The sequence below is a fragment of the Acanthisitta chloris genome, unplaced genomic scaffold (assembly GCF_000695815.1).
Source record: "Acanthisitta chloris isolate BGI_N310 unplaced genomic scaffold, ASM69581v1 scaffold29691, whole genome shotgun sequence".
NCBI lineage: Eukaryota > Metazoa > Chordata > Aves > Passeriformes > Acanthisittidae > Acanthisitta > Acanthisitta chloris.
In genome coordinates, this window is record NW_008654824.1 from 10,055 (window position 1) to 33,872 (window position 23,818).

Genomic DNA, 23,818 nt, shown 5'->3' on the forward strand with positions numbered 1-23,818 from the left:
GTCCCCATGAGGCGGGCAGGGAGCCGGGAGAGGGGCATGGTCAGGCGAGCAGGGAGCCGGGAGAGGGGTCCCATCAGGAGAGGTGGGAGCCGGGAGAGGGAAGCAGGAAGATCTGAAACAGGCAATATAGGTAAACCCATTCACCTAGGAGATGACCCTGACAAGTTGCCTCCATACCATCGAGATGAAGCATTCAGAGGTTCTTGGGGTCATGAAGATGATACAATGCAGGAGGAATTTCCTTTAGATAGTCAAGATGATCCTTCTTTGGAGCATGAGCAATTGGATGATTGGGAAAGAGAACAATACTGGAGAGATCACAACTCTGATTATCAGGATGATTCTGTAGATGCATATGACAGAGATGACAGGTTGCAATCCCACCATTCACTGCCTCCATTATCTCCCCTACCACCACTACCTCCTTTATCATCTGATCATGACAGACGAGATTCATGGTGGGATGACTGGAAAAGGCCAAGAGAGAGGGAAATGGACAGAGATCTAGATAGAACTGGAAGATCCTCAGATATTTATAATCAAGATTTAGACAGAGAATGGGACAGAGACTGGGACATGAGACCTATGGATGACAGAGAAATGGGGAATCGTGACCTGGATATCCCCCCTCTACCACCATTACCACCTCTTCCACCTCTGGACCGATACCGTGAAGATAGGTGGAGGGAGGATAGGAACAGAGATCATTATGACAGAGATCTCCGAGACAGGGGGGAGCTTAGGATCCGAGAGTATCCAGAGAGATATGACACATGGCGGGACAAGCAAGACTATCTTCCTGAAAGGACTGACTGGGAGAGGGAACGGTTGTCAGATAGGTGGTATCCAGATGATGGAGAGAGACTGCGGTCTTTGGATGACCACTCAGATTCATCCCTTCCTCCACCTTCACACTCCTCTGATATGCTGGGAGCAGATTCAAACCTGGACTCTGACCAGTCCCTGGGAGGAGTGATGGTCCTTAGCCAAAGACAGCATGAGATAATTCTGAAGGCTGCCCAGGAGCTCAAAATGCTTCGGTGAGTTGCCTGGTTCTATGATTTTGAATGGGAATCCATTCTGTGGGATTCATTCGAATCGACATACTAATGGCTTCACTTCTTTCACCCACAGCATGATAGTAGGAGCTCACGTGGAACACGTTGTTTGGAGTACCTTCATCACAGCTTTTGCAAATGGATTTTTTTCTTAAATAGGTGATTGTTCCTTTCCCCATGAATACAGCATTCCCTGTTCGTTACTTTCCAGGAAGAGATCTGTCCCATCGCCTGACGAATCCTTTTGTTATCCTCAAATTAGCTTGTTGATAATTGCATTTCAGCCTTTTTATTAGTATCAGATGAGCTTGATGATAATTGCTTTTTAATACTGAACTGTCAAGGCCTACATTAATGTGGTTCTTAAGACCTGTTTACTTTTTTGGATACTGCTTGCTTTTTAATCAAAGCATATGTGTGGTAGGTTTTTCTTTTACAGTGCTCCCTAACTTGAAATCCGGTATTGTCGGTGAATAACTTTGTCAAGTTTGGTTGATCTTAGTTCTGGGAATCGGCATAAAGGTAGTGATAACAGTTAGGACGATGTGAATGCAAGAGTTCATCAAGACCACGTTTTTAGAAAGCAGTGACTAGACTCCCTAAGGCTTTAATAGATGTTTATTACGGAATAGGTAATAGAAGAGACAAGGTTGGTTAGGGCTTTGAGCAGCCTGGTGTAGTGGAAGGTGTCCCATGGCAGAGGGGATTGGAATCAGATGATCTTTAAGGGCCCTTCCAAACCAAACCATTTCATGATTCTATGAATATCCTCTTAAACATCAGGATCATGCTGGGGCTCAGTAAGTTTAGTAATATTAGATTGAGTGGAGCACATATCATCTATCCAAATGCTATCTTTGTGATTTGATGCGTGGCTTTAGGTGCATTAAATGTTTTTTTTACAAAGGAAAGATGAGTTTCTTTGGCTGCTTTCAGTGAATGAGATCTTTCAGCAGAGATTGTAGAGAAAAGAGGAAGCTTCTTAGGGACAGAGGTTCGTGTGATTCATGCGATTAATGAGTTACTGAGAGATAGCTAAGGATTGGTGCCTAGTAAAGAGAGGTTTAATTTCATAAACAAGATGTACTAAAATAATGAGCAATTAAAATGAATGTTAAGTTCTCATTATTTCATTTACATTAAACCATGTTGGAGATAAAGACCTTTTGCGCTTTTCTTGAAGCTGTTTTGTTTTCAGATGCGTATGATTGCTAAGCATCTGTCCCATATGGAAGGCCTTATTTGCATGCCAAAGTGCAAGAAAAATAACACTAAAACGGAGAATTTTCATTCTGAATAATTTAATCGTTCACTGCAATTAGATTAGTTCAATGGGTGTTAGTAACTGGAAATCTGTGAAATCTGTGTTGTAAAGCAATATTTGCTATTTGTTGGAAGCAGCAGATTATTTTTGGCTTCCTGGCTTTCCCATTGCCTTAGTTGCCAGGCATATGTTTTGCTGTTTAATGTGACTAGCTGCAATCCAGTGGACTTAAGCTAAGGACTGTAGTTTGTGAATCACTACCAGAGTGGATAATTTATTAAGGCTGAAATATTTTAAACTTAGGAACTAAAGTGTTTTAGCTAAGATAGTCATTACATACACATCTTTCTAAGCCAGTAAAAGCGGGAAATACAAACATGATACTGCTGATACTGATTTTTAATTGAATGTGAGGATAATCTTAAAATTAGTTATGTTGGCACTTCTCATTAGGTCTTACAACCAGATGACCCCAGCTGGAATATTAGGAACAGCTTAAAGGAAACTGCTTATTAATTTTTTTCTAAAGGTTTCTAAGAGTTACACTAATAGTGTGGTGCATAACTGCTTTCATCTCCAAAAGTAAAGCTTTCATCTGGCTTTGCTTTTATTGTGTATAAAACAGCACACTCTCAGCTGCATGATATTCTGCATTTGTGGTCTGGTTTAGTGCTCGGTTTGCTCTTTGTACTAACACAGCCCTGGGGATCCTTTTCTGTGAGCCACATTCCCCTTCTGCCGGACACTGAACAGATCCATTACTAGTCAGGGTGGCTCCTGTTGTGCCTCGTCCAGAGGGATTCCATTCTTACCCATTCCTTAGGAACTACTTCAATATGCACAATTAATATGAACAAAGAGTTATTAGCAATTTAAAAACCTAGGTTAAAAAATGCTAACAAAAGCTGCAAGGAAAGGAAATTATATTCAGTAGAACTTTGTGATCCAGTGATTGTAGGTATTCATGGCCAGACCTGGTCTCTGCTCCATAGACTATGTAAGGATTGTATATTAAATAGCATTCTGATTTATAAACAAAGGAAACAAAAGTTAGAATCATTTTGTTTTTAAATATTGGAATCTCTTATGCTTTGCTGCTCTCAATTCTGTTAGCATGTGCACCAGAGCAAGCAACTGAGAGCACTTATGTGTGCATTTCCAAGGGGTTTCTTGTTTGCAGGTGTTGGGAGAAGCTAAAAATCCAGCTTTGCTCTTTGCTGTCCAAGTGGAGTGGTTCTGGCCAAGCACCAAAGCATAACTGCATGTCTCAGGGGAAACTTGTAATCAAAAGAGCATGCAGCTAATACACTAAATACCTTCATGGTTAGGTGGACATGAAACAGGGATTTCTGAATCACAGCATTGCCCATGTAAAGGCTATTGTGTCTTTTCTTCTTTGGACTTGGCCCTGGATGCTTGTGTAATATGTGGTTGTCATGAGCATGTCATGACCATGAGCACTGATTTCTTTAAGTCTTTGTTTAAGCTATAGACTCATAACACTTTCTTGTGATGCATGTGCAGAGAACAAAAAGAACAGCTGCAGAAGTTGAAGGAGTTTAAACCTGACATTTCCACACAGGACTCTCCAAGATCACAGAACACAAGCACAAGGCCGGGTGCCTTTCAGGTAAATTCGTCTTATGTTAATAACATGTTGGTAGTAATTACTTTTAGTGTGTAAGTCCAACCAGTTCTACACACTGATGGTCTGACTTCTCTGTGGAATGCCTCCATGGGCAGCCTTTACAACCTCCTCAATCTCCTATTGAGGCAAAGCAACTTCTTACTTTCTGAAAATTTTCCAAAGTCTTTTCTACTCAGTCAATTCACCATGTCTTTTGAGCATGACCCATCAGGGCTGGTAGCACATGAGGTTCAACAGTCTAGACTGCTGGGGGATGATGTGCAAAAAGAGGTGAACTCTTCCAAAACAGAGGCGTAATACTCACAAGAAGACCTTGCTATTCCTTGCCTAAGTTCTGGCAATTTCGCTGCTTTTCCTGCTTCAAGAGCTATCTCTTTGAAGTTAGAGAAATTTGAGGGTAGGTCAGTCAGAAACTGAGGTATTTCAATGTAGCATAGGCATTAGCTTTGTGTTTGCTGTCTTTATTGGGAACTCACATTACCTTTTGGGATATCATTAAGTGCATGGAAGCTCGTGTTTGTGTACCTCCATGAATTCATCTCCTGTTGTGCTGCAACTTAGTCCTCTGCTGCTTAATTGCCTGTTTAGTGCTGGAAACTCTTCTCAGCTGCTTATATCTCTTTTTTTCATAATTCATATCCAAACAGAAATCAACTGAACTGCAGTCATGTTCACTCAGATGTATAAATCCTTCCTAGAGCCAGTAAACAGTTTTGTTAAATGTATATCGGAGGAGATACCTGAGTTGATGCAGTCTTTATTCTTCATCATATCTTAGCCCCGAAGTTACTGGTACCAATAAATTTAGGTATAATGTCCTCTGGGTCTGATATTTAGCCAGACCAAACTTTATTTGTCACTCACTCCAGAGAAATGTTATGCAGTGAATGAGGCACTGCAAGTTTTCTTTTTGCCTAGGTGACCTCTTCCTTGTTTACAGTGTCTATAAAGTAAAATAATGGAACTGATTTGCTACCAAGAACTGCAGGTATGTTGATGCCTTTAGGAAGTTACTTCACTCAATTTTGATAGTTTGTATCTCAGACTACTTCACTCCTCTGCCTAGAGGTTTTCAAACAACTCTTGTCTTTTCTGGAATTCCTGCCTTCAGATATTTTTGCTGTGACTTTGAGCTCTTTATTACAGTTCAGCTTTTTGTCTTGTGCTGGTTTGAAAAGCAAACCAGTGAGAGATTCTGAGTCAGAAGTACAATTTAATATGAACAACACAACAAAACAACACAAATGCAACAGTAAAAAAAACCCAAAACCTGACAGAGTCAGAAAGTAACGTGACAGAGTTAGAAAGTAACCTGACACGCTGTCAGTCAGGGTGTAGTAGTAGTCCGATTAACTGGTGGCTGCAGTCCTCCTGGAGTGATGGGTTTGTTGGAGCAGTGGTCCCACAGATCCGGTTCTCTCCTGAAGGTCCAGCAGCAGCTCTTGTCCTCTGGGAATCCAGCAGGCAAAGGGCTCCCTGTGCTGGTCCAAACCCCTGCTTATATCCCTGAGAGCATGTTTGGCTCCCCACTCCTGGGGTGAGTCACCTCACCATGGGACAAGGCAATAAAGGATCACTGGGAGGATGTGTCATGCATGGGTCCCTGACAGCCAGTAAATCAGAGACAGCCCCCTGAGGGAGCCATCATGATTGCCCTGAGGGAGGGACAAGGTGATAACGATCACTGCCCCACCTGCTTTAACACATTGTGGAGATGATAATAGAATACATACCATGGATACCCCCCACACTGCAACCCAGGACAGTCTACAATCATTCTGCAGGTTTTTTTGCATGTTGCTGATGCATCTGCCATGATGCTGAAAAGACTCGTGACACATGGGATGTTTGGCTCATGAAGGGTTTATTTTGGTTTGGTTTGGTTTTCCACTGGGCAAGGCCTTCCATTTTCTGATGTTGATCTGATGTTGATTTCATTAAGGCTTTTCTAGGTATTTCTGCTCTCTGTGAGTTTTTCCAGTGACGTCCACAAAGAAACTGGCCTTATCAATCCTTTTGCATCACACCAAGCTGCCCTACTTTCAGATTTTTTTCAGCGTCCTCACAAACAACAGGAATCTTTGCAGACAGCAGGAGCCTTTGGGAATAAAACAGTAGACACTTTTGCACTGAGATAGGCCTACTGGAGCTTAAATTGGTAAGGCTATTTTGAAGAAGAAACTAAATAGTATTTAAGCCTTCACAGAGTGAACAAACTCCAAATTAATTCAGGCCACCAGTTTTTGAAAATAGTCCTCCTACCTGTAGCACCTTGATGGAGGTACTGTAAAATGCATATGATTTGATTACTGATTGCCATTTCACTTAGTGACTTAGAGAGGATGAGGGAAGGTTAGTTTACAGATCTACATTAAAAGTGCTTTCTGCATCTAGGTCTCTTCTCAGCTCTCTTCAGAGGCACCAGTAGAAGCCCAAGCTATTAAACCTTCTCCTGCTGTTATTATAAAGCCTCCCGTGTTGTTCAGACAGCCCACCCCTGTGACAAGACCAAGTGCCCCACTGACAAGGCCTACTACACCTATGACAAGGCCACATGCTCCAGTTTCTACTCCAACTACAGCCCCAAGTCATGGTCAGTCTTTAAAACCATCACCTTCTACTGTGGAACAGGAACGCTGGGATGAGGATTCTTTCCACGGACTGTGGGACACAAATGAGGATAAAGGTGCAAATATGGAGTACGAGTTGTGTAAACAGGAGTCAATGATGCCTCCACCTGTCTCCTCGCCTGTGAAAGTACCTGCCGTCCACACCTCTGTTCCGTCAGCTGTACCAGTGTCCCTTTCTCCAGTTATTCCACCAGTTTCTAAAGCACCTGTCATTCAGCAAACTGTGGATTATGGCCATGGGCGAGGTGGGTATTACAGTGTATTTGATCTGTAACAAAAAGCTAATTGACTAACTTCTGTCTGAAGGAATGTGCCATGAGAAGTACGTGCATACATTGCCATGTAATGCCAAGCAGTGCAGTTTTATGGAGTCTGTAACCTCCAGCCCTGAGTTTGTTTTCCTCAATGCTCATATAAAGAGCTATTTCATGTGAACTGAGTGGAGTACAGGCATGCCTGCTTCTAAGAAACACCAACTGGTGTGATCGCATCAAGGGTTATATTTAGGTTGATATTGATACTTTCCCTTAATCCCTTTGCAGGTGAGTATGGAAATAACTGTGCTAGAAAGTACTTTGAATGGTTAAAGTTCTTAGGTATGACTTAGTAACTTGTAGCAGAATGTGACTGGTGTTTGCATTATTTATATACTGCTAAATGGGTGTGAGGTTCCCTCTAGACAGAGAGTGAGACAAAATCTAGTTCTGAAGGGCAAGTGCCATAAACAGGTATTTAAGGCATACAGTGAGGGGCTCTGGTTTTTAGTATTGAGCTTATTAAAGCTAGAATTCAGTGCTAGTTTTTAAATAGAATTAATCTCCCTCTAAGTTTTTAACAGGATTGAAGTCATGTCATAAAGAAGTTCTTAAATTGTGCGTTGTCATTTAAAGAGTGCTTTTTCTCTCTCTAAGGTGCCATGAGTTGAATCCATATCTATTCTATTAAATAGATGTTTTGCTAAAAGCTGTTAGAAAAATTGTCACTGTTGTGAGACCTTCAGTTGATATTCCTGACATTACAGTACTTCTATGAGTTATTGAAACTTTCTGAGATTTTTCATGTTTATTATTTTCTGACACTGCGTGCTACCTGAACTCAGCTGAAAATGCAGAAGTCCCACTCTTAAGATGAAGTGGTATGCATACACACAAACACAAACCCACTTCAGTCTTTCAGAACCATGGTGTTGATTATGTATGTATAGCTCTGTTGGCATTATCCATTAAATTAAATTTTGGGAAGTTATTCCAGTCACTCTTAATGCCATTGACTGATTGCTTTTCATGACAGGAAAGGAGATGGAAGAGGGGTGTTTTAAGACCTTAATTATTTTTTGATTACTTTAAACCAGATATAACCACCAGTAAAGTGGAACAGATTCCATATGGGGAGAGGGTAACCCTTCGTCCAGAACCTCTACCGGAGAGGCAAGCATTTCAAAAAGGTAGGGAGTGCTTGGCTAGCTCTCAGTTAGTTAGCTCTTAAGAAAAGTTGTAAGGCACTAAAAGTATATTTTAAACCAAGTAACACTTGTTTAAGCTAGAAACACTTTGTTTTCTTCAGAAGCCCATAAGAGTAATAGTTTATATTGTCAAGAGGAGTAACGCAGCCAGTAACCTAGCCACTTTTAAAATTCAGTTTTGTAGCTTTACACAGGATTGCATGGTATGGTTGTCTGTTACAGTTTGGAAAACAGTGTCTGGTTAAGTCCATCCTAGCCCTCCTATCATGTGTTTCTGTATACTTTTCTTGCACTTGTTGCTTTTTTTTCAAAAATAGTAGTTTGGATTTCCATGGGTTTCTCCCTTCAGAGCATCCAGGTCGCTACAACAGAGAAAGAGATCGTGAGCCTTATTTTGAGCGTCAAGGTAATTCCAATACAGATCATCGGGATTTCAAGAGAGAGCGGGAATTGCACAGGGACCGTGGTCCTGTGGACTATGAACGAGAGAGATTTGAAAAGGAGCGGCACCCCCGAGATGACAGGTGTGTGATTTCGAAACACTGCTGAAATCAATACAATTGAGGCTGTGTTGTGTGTCAGGCTGTCCATTTTGCCTGAGAAATACATCCTCATTTAGCTCGGGAATCTGTAGCGGAAATTCTAGAAATACACAAAACCCTCTCTTGGCAGGGTTCTTCCCACTGCACCCTCAAGGGCTCAGTCTTACCGTGACAAGAAAGACCATCCCTCCTCCCGGCGGGGTGGCTTTGAACGACCTCCGTACGAACGAAAGACAGATCGTCCAGCTTATGATCATGGGCCTTCCATGTTTGGAGGTACAGTTTTTCAATCTTGAAGCCATGCTAGAATATTATGAAAAATATGTACTTGCAGAGGTGAAGATGAATTGATTTGCAATGTTTATTTGTTCAGAATATGTAACTTAGAAAAATTTATGTTGGTGGTGTCATTTACTTTTGTTTCTTGGTGGTGATGAGATCAGTTATATACTCTGCTGAAAACTGTCTTTGATTGTAGTAGGTTCAAGATTAAAAATTTGAATTATTTTGAGGACGTATCTGTGAATGTAAAATAATGAAGGTCTGTTTAAATCAGCTCAGCTGGGTATGAACATCTTAATTTTTTTATTTTACTGAACTAAGAAAATTCTTCTGTCCAAACACTGGAATTTGAAGGTGATCGTAGAAATTACCCCGAGGAAAGGATTCCCATTTCTGCTCCAACAATGCCCCGTCAGCCACCACCTGCTCCACGAGTGGAAAGGAAGCCAGAATCTAAAAATGTAGATGATATTTTGAAGCCACCAGGACGGGATAGCAGGCCAGAGAGGGTGAGTATGCATTCTGAAAGCTCACGACCAAGTTTGTTAAAATAGGCAGTGAGGTGTGGTACTGGCTTTGCTTGATGATATGCAAAAGCCTGAGCCCACAGCACTTAATTCTGTAGAAGAATGTTGCAAAAGAGATTCTGTTAAATGTAATACAGTATCTTACCTTACCTAATCTTTGTTTCAGATTGTGATCATAATGAGAGGGTTGCCTGGCAGTGGAAAGACACATGTAGCAAAACTCATCAGGGTATGTGTAAACAGTGGCTCACTGTGTAGTGCTGATTGTCTTTTATGTGTGCTTCCTCTGCTGTTTTCTTCAGGTCTGTTGTTAATGCATGTTCCATGTCTTCATGTGGCATGTGAATCCCCTCCACTATTAGCCAGCAGGAGGGATACTGCTCTCTTCTTGTTTTGAATATAGACCAGGGAACTGTTGGCCCAAAGTGTTTTGAAGATCCTGTGTAGCAGAGTGGAGTTTTTACAGCAAAAGTATGTTTTCCTTTTACTTTCTTCTCAGGATAAGGAAGTAGAGTGTGGGGGACCTGCACCAAGAGTGCTCAGCCTGGATGACTATTTTATCACTGAAGTGGAAAAAGAAGAGAGAGACCCAGATACAGGGAAAAAAGTTAAAAAGAAGGTAATTCAGTTGCTTATCTTGGCAAAGAAGTAAGACATTCTGGAAAAACACAGTGACAATCAGAATTTCAGTCTGTGGCTCGGGAAGATTGCAGAGGTCTATGGGCTATTTTTCAAAACAAGTCAACGTAACTTAGTGCAGTATGTGCAAATTCTTAAAAGGTGACCTGGAAGGTGTTTTTCTCCTACCAGTGTACTTTGTGGTCATGACATTCAGCTGTTGAACACTGGCGATTTCATAGATGTCCGTTTTCTTAAATACTTTTGTCCTTGGTAAAGGTGATGGAGTATGAATATGAAGCTGATATGGAAGAGACCTATCGTACCAGTATGTTTAAAACTTTCAAAAAGACCTTGGATGATGGCTTCTTCCCCTTCATTATCCTTGATGCTATCAATGACAGAGTGCGACATTTTGAACAGTTCTGGAGCGCTGCAAAAACCAAGGGATTTGAGGTAACGAGCCTAAATAGAATCTGAACTTGCTTGCAGCCATATGCTGATATTTCTAAACTTTTGATGATATGCAGGTGACTCCCACCTTCAGGGAAAGTGCTGTGGTCTACAGTTACACGTGTACCTTTCTTAGAATGTACAACCTCAGAGTGTGTCACCAGGTAGAAAACGAGCTCTAAAAACTGATTTGCAATATATAATATTGTCTTTATTGTCTTTCTCTTTCTAGGTGTACTTAGCTGAAATGAGTGCAGATAACCAGACGTGTTCCAAGAGGAATATTCATGGACGCAAGCTAAAGGATATCAGCAGGGTAACTGTATACATCTGGGGTCATAGGATTAATTAATTCTAAGTTTATTGTGCTTTTGGGCCTGCTGTTGTTTGAAAACTGTAGACTACATAATGCTTACACTTTTCCTCTAAGAAGACCTGGTAATTATTTCATAGGATTGAGTGAAATTACTTTTCTTAAGTACAGATATGCCTTGTTAGTGATCAGAAACCAAGTTTTCCAATGAATCTGTTAGATTTCTAGAGGTGTTTCATTTTTGTTTGTGTTTTGTTAGATGTCTGATCACTGGGAGGCAGCACCACGTCACATGATGCGCCTGGACATTCGTTCTCTATTGCAGGATGCTGCTATCGAAGAGGTGAGAATCTCTGCTTGTCAGAACTACAAGTTATGTCAATGGGACTACTGAAAATACAAAGCAGACAAAGATATGTCACAAGGCAGTTATACTTGGCACTGTAAAAATCCAGAATCACTGTGTCAGGCAAGTGTGTTCCATTATTCTTATCAATTGTCCAAACATGAAGGTACATTGTTACTTTTTATCACCTTTTTGGAGCTCAGACTTACAGATCTTTGAGCAAGGGTTGAAGCCACTTTGCTCTTAGCAACTGTTGAATAACAATGAAAGAGGCTCTTTGCTCTCTTAGCTGAAACTCAGCAGGTTTTTTTCAGGTTGCTGGATTATTTGGATCATACTTCGAGAAAGTGGATGGATAAGGAAATAAACGATTTTGAACTCAGTCTTTGTTTTGAGAAATGTGGGTGTGTAGCAGAGAATGAAGAAATAACGTAGCAGAAGGTTAACACTTGCTGGAGAAGTTTGCTGCCTTTTTATTCCATTTGCTACATGCATCTCTGGTGTGTCAGCTCTCTGTATTGTTGCATTCTTGGTTGGCAGTTGTGCCAGGAGCTCTGGGAATAAATTAGTAAATTGATTGTATGGTATTTGTGACTGTGACTGTGCTTGTTGTTGTCAGAACAGCTCTTGCCATGACCATAGAAACTGGTGAACTGCTGAAGGAGGCAGAGGGTTTAGTCTTTGGAGTTTGCCATGAGGTCAGGAGGTTATTTCTGAATCTCCAAAGTCTTTGCATTGGAAAGTAGTAGTCTTTAAGAGGACAACAAAAGACTTGACTCTAAAGTAGGCTCAGAGAAGGGCGGATTTGGGTTTACAAGGTTTTACAAATGATGCAAAGAACTGTACCTACTTAAGAGTTTTATGGATTCCCACAGTGTACACAACTCCCCATTAGAGCTGTGGACCCCAGAAAGCATTGCATTAGATGATCAGGATTAGATGTGTGTCTTAAGCATCCATTTATTCTGTAATGCAGATCTCTGTGGTTATATTATTCTTTACCATGATTTTAAAATACGTAAAAGATACAGGCTCAATACAGGCTATTTCAGTGATGTATAAGAGGCAAGTTTAAGATCTTCTGAGATTGTAAGTTTTGAAGTGTGATTGTGTGGGAAGCAATAGAAGTATCTTGTTGTTACAGATACTGGTAGCTCAAGGAATGCATGTGAAGGAAAAGAGTAAATATTTGCTACTTTTCCAGTTTCAGTCTGTTGCTAGAAGGAAACCTGCCTCTGAGGAAAGTCAGAATGGGCACAGTATTCATATATATTCATCATTATACTTCCAAAGATTAATCCTTTTTTTCGTCTCTCCTGTTTGCACTTGGAATCTTTTACTTTACTCTGGTAGAAAGAAAATGCTTAAGTCAGGCATTGCTTTGTAAATCTGTGCTTGTACTTTGGATCAGGTGGAGATGGAGGATTTTGATGCAAATATTGAAGACCAGAAAGAAGAAGTCAAGAAGGACACAGCAGAGGAAGAAGAAAGTGAACTGGTAGGAGGCACATCAGCCATCTCTAACAAATTGTTCATTAATATGTCTGAGGGAGAATTTCAGTCTTATAAGCGCCAGCCCATTGTCATTCTTAGCAGTGCGATCTTAATACACACATTTCTAGTTGCTTATGCCTTAAACATTTCTAGGAGGACTTTAATGATAAGTCATATTATTCCTTCCTAATTTATTTGTAAGAATATTTGAGTATATGCCACAACATTATCAGTGGAGCATGGCAACATATGCCTCTTACGGGCATTTTAAATTGCAGTACACTCTAGCACTGTCTTCCAGACAGTCTAAGAATTATACTAAGTGGAGGGATGGGAACAATGGACAAAGATGAATTTAGCTTATCTCCTTTCACGTGTCTAAAGAACTCTCCTCAACTGCCTCAGTATATACCGAGTTAGGAAGACTGCTTTCTCTGCCACAGCTCACTGACTTTGTCAGTAGGTGTTTCCAAGATGAGGGATTAGGTCTCTTGGATAAACAAAGATTGTAGAATTGCCCTGAGGGCTGGCTTTTTTAGGTGTGTATTTAGAAGGCTACAGAAGGCTTCCTGCTGTAACTTCTTGGTATGTGTAGGAGCTGCAACTGGTCAGTGCTTGATGAGTTGAATGTCTCAAACCCTGGTTCCCACAACCAAGCAGTTAAAGTCCAATAAACAGGAAGTAACCGAAAATGTCTGACATGAGTAAAGTGCTTTTCCTTGATGGAAATTTGCTGTTCCTCAGCAGTGGCAGTTTAGAAAGCAGTTGAAATACAGAATTAAAAAAAGCTTAGGAAAAGTGGATTTTAATAAACGTCTATTTTTTTGCAATATGAGTCATTTATTCTCTTTACTAAATTATTCTTTGGCACAGTGTATGAGACTGCATAAAGTGTGGTTAGAGCACTTCAAAGACGCATCCATGTTTACAAGAATGTGGCTGCTAGTCTCATTTCTTGGAAATGAGCTGTATCTAGGAGAGAGAGTTGTCTTTAGCTTTTGAGATACCTGTGCGTAAATGTGTGTGTGTATGTGTGTGTTTGTGGGTTCGGGGGAGTGTCCTAATGTACAGCACATATAACAGAAGGCCTTTTCTTTACAAGACAAAGAGAAATCTTGGTGGTGAAAACTATGCAAATTATTAATAACTAAAAGTAACCTACATACGAGAATGTGTTCTATTTGGATTTACAAGATATGAAAAATAGCAAAGAATTACCTGCTGTATGTAATCACTATTGCTCAGTCACATGGCTAATCTCAGATAATTATGTCAGACAGAAAGGTGGAACAGTACGCTGTATTTGGTATCTGTTGCCTTCTTGAGAGCAGTTGGTAAGGGTTCTGCAATTCATTTTGCTGCATTTAATCCTGTGGAAAAAGAGAGGTCTGAAGCTCCTGTCATCTGGCAGGTATCCTTGAAATATCCAACTGTCTTGGACCAAAGGATGAAGTCTGAGTCTTTGCTTATCCTATCTGAGGACCAGGATATTGTATAGATTCAGCACACAGTAGGCTGTTTCACACCATCAAAGTCACTCTTCTTGCTATTATCAACTCCCATAGGGTTGTTTGTAGCACTCGGACAATTCCTGCTTTTCTGTGCTTGATGGTATGAATTATTGATGCATTTAACTTAGTATTCTCAGTAGTGTATCACACATCACTTTGTTTAATGCAGGCTTCTAGCTGTGGTATAAACTTTCTGAGCAAACTTTAACGTGCAACTTGGTTTAAAACTATAAATATACATGTATACACAAAGTTTATTTGTCTCTTACAAGGAATTATTGCAGCACAAACTGTCTTGGTTTGCATCAATTACAGACTTGATTAAAAACAAAATAATCTCAAGTCACTGATATATGCTTGATAGAAAAAAGGTCGTTCAAGGATGTTGGAAGAGCAATGCTAAACATAACCAAATGCAGTGTAGCTCTCTGGAGTTTACTGGAATTTGGTCTGGAATACACTGATTTAATAACCCATAGCATTAATAAATACGCGTATATGTTTACCACAGTGGAGGCAACCTATAAATAGAGCAGGAAGGAAGTCAGTATAATAAAACTGTGGGTTTGTGGGTTGTTTGTTTTCTTCTTGAAATCTTCTAGAGTAGTTCTTTTTCCTCTCAATTAAAAAACATTCTAAAAATAATGAAATTCTCACATCCATGTCATTGAGCTTTTTATGTGACTGCAGAGTAACAGGAGTTTTTTAATGCCAAATCTGAACAGCGGAAATGAGGATTTACTTGTCAGAGAGTATAAAATGAAAAGATAACAAGAAGATAACTAAAACAAATACCTTTTTGCCAAATTTAATATCATTATGCTCATTTACAAGGAATAAACTGGCTAAAGATGGTTACACATGATGACATTATTTGTAGAGGAAAAGTGTTTTAAAAGAACCATTGAACTAAGAATATTATTTTAAAATAAAAAATAATACTGAAATCTTAGTGACTCAGCAGGTACTCTCATTTAAACAAAAATAATTTTGTTTCCTTGTGGATTAACCACTCCTGCAAGAATTTAGTATGTCACTTCAAAAGGATTAAGTGAAGCTTGTGTGTAATAAATCTGAGAATCTATTCATAAAAGCTTACAATGACTTTTCCATTTGTGTTTGTAAAGCTTTGAATATTCTTTATGCCTGTTAAGTTGTGTTGCAGTAACTTTGCCACCTGGGATAATACAATACAGTAACTGTGCACGCAGTGCCTTTGCTGTCTGTTAGGCTCATTCTGGAGTTCTGTTTGCAGAGGGCAGCACTCTTGTAATGATTTGCAAGGGCTGCTGAGACCACTGAATGGGAAGTGGATGCAGAAGTTCTGAAATACTGAGTAATTGGTTTCCTTCATCTGATAACAAGAATTGTGCCTTACGAAAAGAAATACCTTAAGCTCCCATTATAATGCTGTTTCCAGTTCAAAAGTGATGTGCATGTGTATCTCTCTCTAATCCTCCGAGCTTCTTTCTGTGTATGATTTAGGGTTACATTCCGAAAAGCAAATGGGAGATGGACACTTCTGAGGCAAAGCTAGGTGGGTATTTATTTTTTCCTGTTTCTTATAGTTGGTATCTGATGATGTTTGCAAAACATGAATTTTTGTTTTTACTGTGCCTCCTTACCAAAGACAAATAAATGTGTTGATTTCATACATGTGTCTGAAACTGCAAAAGCATCTATACAAAAAGGAGTTTGTCTTCTGCCAGAGGCAAGAGAGTTACTACTTTCTAATCATCACTGTTTTATATACTCATTAAGTGTTCTTCCATCTGTTCAAGGAAAGTACTTTGTCTTAAAATTTTAAAAAGGCAGTGTTTCTATTCTCTATTCATCTCTCCTGTATTTATGATTTTTATATGAGCAAAGAGTCAACTTACATTGCACTGTATTCTTGTTCATACTACATACCTTCTGTCAAGCCTGTCATCAGTAACTCCTTGCGTCCTTGGAGACATGCCTAGTAGCTACCTGTATGGAAGATGTTTCTCACTTTCCAAAACTGACATCTGTGAGGATGAAGTAGTGCCATGCTTTGAAGTTGGTTCTGAATGATTAAGCGTCGGTGTATCTTTTCAACAAATTAGGTACTGAAAAATTAAAGGTGTGTTATGCTTTTCAGTTCCAGGAGAGTACTAGAATTCTTCTTAGTAGTATGCAAATTGAACTTTTGAGAAACACAAGGGCACTATTTTTGCTGTGCTTTTTGTTTTGATCAGTGCCGATGGTTGCGTTAGACATAAGTGCTGATCTTAGGATTCTGTCAAATTTGAAAGTAACTCTCAGGCAGAAATGGATGCACCATGGCTATGGTGGCAGGGAGTATACATGGGAAGGGGGTTCTGGTCATTACGATCAGTTTTGTTGTGGGATTTTTACTGAACAGTAATGGTTCTAAGCAAGGATTTTATCAAGGCAGTCTGCACATAACTGCTGTTTTCTGTCATGTCTGTGAGAAGTAACCAATCTCTGAATGGGACGCAGCATGTCTTAACATTTTGCGGTTTGCTTCTGCACGTGTGGTACAGCCCTGTGTGTTGTTACTTTCCAGTAACCAGAATCACAATTGCACCACAGAAATAGCATTAGCAGGTTTGACTTACATAAAGCAGCCTGTCATCTTTTGTTGTTAACTGCTTAGCTGCACTGTCTCTTCTGCTGCTGTGCACTCTTTTAAGTCATATAAATATTTGTGGAGTATATTGATCTTGTGGCACCTGCAGTACAACCAGAAGTGCCTGGTACTCAATGACTTGGGCATGCCAAACAGCTAGGCAGTTAGACAGAATTAATTCAGGATTGCTCTGCATTTTTGTTGTAAGCCATGATTTTTTAATAACATGAATTTATTTCTTACATTTGTAGTTAATTTTCCCCAATTATGCATGAAATCATAGTACTGAAAACCTGCATTGTCAAGGAATGCTCTGATAGATCGTTAAGTGTAGTTTCTATCAATGTGGAAATTGTGATTGCATCAGAAATTTACAGATAGCTTTCAAAATGCTGCTAACAGATAGATACTAAGAACTGTGTTGTGTTTCCTTCCATAATGAAAACTCCATAATATATAAAATGCATATTTTCATATGGTTTCCACTTAAATGTAAAATGAGGAGCAAGCAGCAGAGTCACTTTTATGCTGAAGTAAGTTGCTCACAAGGCTGTTGGAATAATCCTTTAACAGTCAAACTTCTTTAACAAACTGGATGTTGGCATGCTGCAAGGCACAGATACAGGTGCTGAGCAGGGCTTTCTACTAAATCTGTATTCACAATTTTACTTTTATAGCTACCCTCTAGATTCATTTTTGTATACAGTTAAGACTAAGATTAAAAGAAGATTCTGACAGATCATATGTGTTGAGGAAGCCAAGTGTGTCTGTGTAATGCATGCAGTTTCTTTGGAAAATTGCTCTGCCAGGGCAGACAACTTGTAGCTCAAGGAATGCATTAGAAGTACTTGCTGTGTGTGAGTAAGAATTATTATATTTAGTTTGCAATAAGACTTTGTTGTAGATGACCAGTGATAATTATTTCTGGAAAGGCATGTAAACTGTGATATGTATTTGTTATTCCAAAGCTGGGTCATTTCTTGGGAGCTGGCCTGCCCATTATTTTATTGTGTTAGTCCCAGAGGGCGCATGTTTACAGGAGTTGATCTAAGTGCAGACTCCAAAACCAACACTCTGCGTCCTGTTTTGCTTTTTTTTTTCTTTCTTAATAGATATTGTTACAGGAAAGCACAATAAGATCTTACTGATTGTAATAAATCTCAGAAAAGGTCTGAGAAGTTTGAGTTCTTTAGCTGCGCACACTGACTCATGCCAATCGCCACCCTGTATGGCCCAAAGCTCTTACTTTAGCTCAGATTTGCTTTGGCAGGGGTGATGCATTCCTCTTGAGTATGTGTGTGGTATATCATTTCCTTATGTGTTGTGCACAGCTACAGCTTTATTCTTAAGTCTAATCACGGGTCTGTCTCAGTGCATAGTGCACATGGGTTCTGATACTCAAATCTACAGAAATGGACTCTCATTTTTAAAGCTTAACTATATTCTGAGTGTTTAGTGCAATACTCTGTTTCAAGGTGTGGCTTAGTGGCAAGTTCTACAAACTTTCAGGAAGGGAGAAACAAGCTCTGGTGTAGCTGAAGCTTTGATACCAATTGTGAAATTTGCTCTGGAACACAACATTTTGCATAGAACTTTGTGGCTTTTGCATAAGAAAGGCAAAATTTAGCTGAGTGATTTATTTGGTTTTTGAAGGAGCTAATTAAGTCAGTTACTTTCAGATGCTTTACTATTCAAATTCTAAAGGTGAGTTTTTAAGTTCTGCTGGTTTTCAGAAATGCTGCTGCTCTGATGTTTTTAAAAATAGAAACTATAAAATGATGTTCAGTAGTTTAAGTAATCATCTGCCATAAATATTCACAAGCACCAGTGCTACAAAATGACACATTGTCTCATTTTCAGAAAAGAATATTCTGGTGTAATCCTTTGTGGTAGACTTTTGACATTTCTGTGGTGTCTACTTCATGGCACATGCACCTTGAACCATGATAGCATGGATGGAAGCAGACTCCCCTGGAGAACAATCCAACTTCAAACATGGAAGGAGATAACATTTTAAAATAAATTTTGTGTAGCTGTAACGAGAAGGGACAGAGGGGAACTGCATACTCAGATGCCTCCTGACCTCCTCTGTTGACGTTTGAGCATTACACATTTCTTGGCGATCTTTTTGGTTGGTCTGTGTGCAGCAGGGAGTGCAAGACTGAACTTTCTTTCACATTGGTAATGAGGTGAGCTTGCAGCATAGTGTGTTACCTTCCAACAGGAATATGTGTGTCTACAGATATTTGCCAACAGAGAGCTCCTCAATTTTCAGTTTTTCATCTTCTTAAATGCTCCTCAATGTGTTTGTGGATCTCCTTTTCAGTGTTTTTTTTTCTTCTGAAAACCCTTAACTTTACGAATGATCTACATTGATTGAAAGTAGTACTGAGAAATAGTGCAAGTACATTATGTGCTGGAGTAACAGAGGAATATTGTATAAGTGAATTTTGTCTTCTAGAGCGAGTGTCGCCTTTCTTTGGAGACTGAGCTTCAAATTTGGCAGATTAAATTTAGAGCAAAAGAAGAACCTTAACTGAATCATGTAACAGATCCAAATATTCTGAACATTTTTATTAAACACTGGCTTTTTTAAAAAGCAGAAGGGGATTAAAATGTTTTCTTAGAAGAAATTCTGTATCTGTTCCAGGGAAATGGGGAAAAGCTGGAGTCTTTAAAAATTTTAGAGCTGTATGGGAGAGAAATAACTTCATTAGTTTATGGCATTTAAATTATACTAGCATGTTTACAGTACCATTGCCTCACATTATCTCCATTGTTACTCTTTTCTCTCCTATATTAAGTCAAAAAACTCGTCTCTGAACTGAGCTTCCTTAAATACATGCCTTTGAGCATCCTCTTCTGCTGTCCAGAAAACAATGCTGCCTAGTATTTGGTTTATTTCTGATGCCTTTTGTGGGTGAATTTAATTACAGCAGTGACTTCTGAAGCAATATTTCTGACATCACTGGAAATGGTTTACAGAGTGTAATTGCCAGGCTCATAAAGTGGTAGCATACACTGGCAGAAGTAATAGAATTTCCTTTGACTTATAATGCCATTTTTCCTTTTCATGCTTTGTTGTTCATAATCTTACAATGAATGCTTCATCTCCCTTCCTAAAGCAGTTTGCCACATAATTTCAAGAAGGTGTTGGTGTTTTTACTAAGTGTCCAAAGAGGAACAAAATTTTAGAACCTAGGAATGGAGTTGTTTCTCCTCGTGCTGTGTCGGTTCAATAAGACAAAGAAGAAACTGATGGCTGTTGGACAAATGTACTGCTCAAATATTCATGACTGACCTCTTACACCATGAAAGAAAAGATTCTGAGATATTTTTTTCCTAGTCCTGGAGGATTTTTTGAGTGTGTTTGCCTTGTGGGGAGAGAAAAGAAAGGGGAGGATCAGGGTTTCCAAGGAGCTTTTGTTCAGCAGAAACAGTATCTCAAAAACTTGTCTTTGATGCATTAAATTATATGATCGTCACTTGTTCCCTGGTTCTGCATGTATGCCATGTTTAACACAGTATTAATCCCCAAATCTGGGAAAACTGCCACAGCTTTAGTATTGTGTTCAAATGCAGAAAGGTGAATCTCTGGCTCCTAGCTGTTGTTGGCTATATTGTACCTGTAAGAAGTCAGACTCCATCTAGTACAACCATCTGGAAAAGCAAGCTTTTTCTCCCTCATACAGATAACAAGACCGAGTGTTATTGCCACACAGTTAACATGAAAGATCAATAAAACTTGAAAACTGTGTTGAGTCTTCTCTAGTTTATTTCAACTTTCTTCATTCCACCTGTCAAGACAAGCTGGATGTACAAGTTCTGCTGCTCATTCTTTTGAAAAATTTTCCACTCTCGTCTTGTTTGTGTGAATAATAGCAAAAAAGAATCTCCTTTAACGCTGAGGCTCTGTGTTTGTTCTCAGACAAGCTGGATGGTTTGCGGACTGGCACTAAAAGGAAACGTGACTGGGAAGCAATTGCCAGCAGAATGGAAGATTATCTGCAGCTTCCGGATGACTATGATACACGTGCTTCTGAACCTGGAAAGAAAAGGGTAATAAATTTTCAAATGACTTACTGTCTGTATGCTACCATCTGATAGTCTGTGAAAGAGAGTGTGTAGCAGGTTATTCAGTTTTTATATATATATATATATATGTGTGTGTGTGTGTGTGTGAATTATATATATCAGGTCTATGAATGTGGGAATTTCACTGACTCACTTTTCATTTTTGCTGTTCCATTAGATTCTGTAAGGGATTATTCTTGCAAGTAGGGTCTTCCAGAGGTAAACACATTAATTATAACAAAGTGAGGAATTGTAGATAATAAAGATCAGCTATGCATGGCACAGCTTAGAGACTGAGAATCGTGCCCTGTTTCTTGCTGGGGCGGATGATGCACTTTATGTCAAAGCAACACACAGAGTTGTTTTCTTATACTGTATGTTTTGTGGTGAGAGAGTGTGATATGCAATAGAGATTTCAAGACAAGATGACAATTTTATTAAGCTATTTTTTGTTAAGCTTTGTAATAAGTAAGCAGAGAAACAGTACACTGTTCTCATGTTCAGAAAGATTTGTCTTGGGAAAGTTACCAGTTATATAGGTTTTATATCAATTGTGTCTTGTCTATGTATTACTTATAAAAAGCTTGGGAGATGGTGTATGACTCTATATCTAGTTCTGTTCTGAACACAAAATGCTACATGTTCAAACACTATTGGGGAAAAAAGGGGAAGAAAAAGAGGAAGATGAAAGAGGGGTAATAGAAGAGGTAATACATTTTTTTTCTTTTTTTCTCCAAAATAGAAAGACCAGATTTTGCCACTAAAAGTAATTTGAGTTAGATGTCGGTGTTTGGGCATTGTTGTGCTCTGTAATGTCAAATAGAAAACAGGTAGTACTGGGCAGCCTGCCTGAGAGCAACTGAAATACCTAAGGCATTGGCAGAGGAGGTGATGATGGCAGAAAGCTGACATTGCTTATCAGTAGGAATGTGTGGGGAAATCTATGTAGACTGTGGATACAGAGGTGCTGGCAGAAAGGCAGTGTCCCTGAGTAACACACTGGCCTGAATGGGACTAACTGGTATGTCAAGGAATTGCTCCTTGACTTGCTGTTTTTTCTTGTCCTGCAATGGTATGTTCAGCTGAGTTTCTGGACTGCAGCCTCTTCTCATCACCTCCCTCACTGCCTTGTCCCTGTTGCTCTCCTTCCCCTTGGTGTGTGTCTTTGAGTATGACTGTATGTGTTTGAACAGGATGAGTGCAAGGGATCTGCATTACCGTGAAAAGCTACAAAGGAGTTGTGCAGATGTAAAGCTGTAAAGTTGGGAGATAACAAATGTATGAAGAAGCTATTTAGTGTAAGAAACAGTGGAAATGTATCACAGAAAACAGTGATGAAAACTGTCCCTCATTCATTTATTCATTGCTGAGTTGCTCTTTAGCACTGTTTTTCTGTAGTTTCATAGTGGTCTTATAGATGTTTCCATTGTGCAATTGAAAGACAGGTTGTACAGAAAATGGAGACACTAAATGAATCCTGGATAATTCTTCCTGCAGAAGGCATTGCTTTGAACAGAGAAATAATTGTAGTAATTACACTTCAACTCTCAGAATTACAGCACTGAAATGGAAAAGGCTAATTATCTATACCTCTCTTCTGCTCCATAGAACACCTGGGATATTCAGTTAAAAATAAAGGCACTGATGTAGTTTCCATCTTTACCTATCAGAAAACAAATTAATACTTACCCATTCGAAGGAAAATGAGTACAAATTAGTATTCTTGTACTCGTACTTGCAGTGAAAAGCCTAGACTTGCATCAGGTTTTCTTAAGAGATTCTGGTACTGATAGTATGTTCTCGATAGGTGCGGTGGGCAGATCTAGAAGAAAAAAAAGATGCAGACAGGAAAAGGGCCATCGGTTTTGTTGTTGGACAAACAGATTGGGAGAAGATAACAGATGAAAGTGGTCACCTTGCCGAGAGAGCCCTCAACCGCACCAAGTATATATGAAAAAGTGGTTACATAGATTTTTGTGCCTTTAAGGTAAGTATTCAGTTTTCCTGCATGGTTATAGCCTTGATGTTTCTTAGGTTTTTTAAGAGTTGAGATTGCACTTCACACCATTGTTAGAGTTCTCCCAGACTGGGCTGTTTGATTTAAAACCTTGTATCATAGATGTCAGCTGTGCCTATGTCAGCATGCACCCTTCTGTACAGCATCTGACAATAAAAGGAGAAGGATTGTCAGCTATCAATCTCCCAGCCTTATTAAGAGGAAGCTTATGGTTTCATTAAAAGAGTAGTTTAGCTGAGTGCCTAGTCCTGTCTAGTTCAGATTTTGCTTACTATATCTTCATTCTGACCATGGGAATTGCTGGTTTACTTGATGTAACAAACTTTTCCTTTCTTTACAGGCCATTTGCTCTGAGGAGAAGTGAACCAAGGTGTCATGAGCATCTTGCATGGGTCATGTCACTACCACCTTCACAGTTTTTCTTTGTTACTTTAGTTTTGGCAATTTTCTTGAGATATTGGCAGAGAACCAGTGCCCTCAAAAACCCCATTGAATCCCACTGCTCCTAAGTGAGAGAGACAGTTTACTTTTTAATATTTTTGGAGGGAAGGGAGGGGGAGGGCCAGTAGTTTTAGCTGCTCTTTGTGGGATAAAGTGGAAGGATTAGACAGACATTACCTCCACTGTACCATCACAGAATGTTTATCACCTTTGCTTTGTGGCCGTTCTCGTTTTATACTGTATGTACCTTGTAGCTTATTGTATTAGGAAGCAGAACAATAAATTTCACTATAAACTCAGTATTCTTGGTGGACCATATAACATGTTTTTTGTTTGATGTTTTAAATGTGGTCTGTATTCACATGGTGATAGTGCTCGGAACCATCCTTACCTGGAAGAGGTGCTGTGCTCATGTTCTGGAATGTCCTGTCTTCTAGGTTTTTTACTTGCTCTTCTTCTCACAGACAGCTCCATTAAGACCCCAGGTCTTGCTGGCCTTTAGGAGTTCATGTTTCTGGAGAGCA

At 39.5% G+C, this 23,818-nt stretch overlaps 1 protein-coding gene across 1 annotated transcript in view; it reads left to right on the plus strand.

Annotated features, from left to right (window-relative positions):
* YLPM1 (YLP motif containing 1) overlaps positions 1-23,594 on the plus strand; it is a gene marked incomplete at its 5' end in the record, with an annotated part of 30,045 nt that extends 6,451 nt beyond the window's left edge. The window contains 17 exons of the mRNA XM_009083692.1: positions 4-1,040; positions 3,847-3,941; positions 6,408-6,845; positions 7,952-8,044; positions 8,412-8,586; positions 8,759-8,880; positions 9,241-9,395; positions 9,580-9,642; positions 9,913-10,032; positions 10,311-10,487; positions 10,717-10,800; positions 11,057-11,140; positions 12,555-12,641; positions 15,634-15,685; positions 20,691-20,821; positions 22,644-22,823; positions 23,194-23,594. Coding sequence (XP_009081940.1) covers positions 4-1,040; positions 3,847-3,941; positions 6,408-6,845; positions 7,952-8,044; positions 8,412-8,586; positions 8,759-8,880; positions 9,241-9,395; positions 9,580-9,642; positions 9,913-10,032; positions 10,311-10,487; positions 10,717-10,800; positions 11,057-11,140; positions 12,555-12,641; positions 15,634-15,685; positions 20,691-20,821; positions 22,644-22,790 — 3,060 coding nt within the window. The remainder of the gene's footprint in view (positions 1-3; positions 1,041-3,846; positions 3,942-6,407; positions 6,846-7,951; positions 8,045-8,411; positions 8,587-8,758; positions 8,881-9,240; positions 9,396-9,579; positions 9,643-9,912; positions 10,033-10,310; positions 10,488-10,716; positions 10,801-11,056; positions 11,141-12,554; positions 12,642-15,633; positions 15,686-20,690; positions 20,822-22,643; positions 22,824-23,193) is intronic.
* Positions 23,595-23,818: the final 224 nt, after the last annotated feature.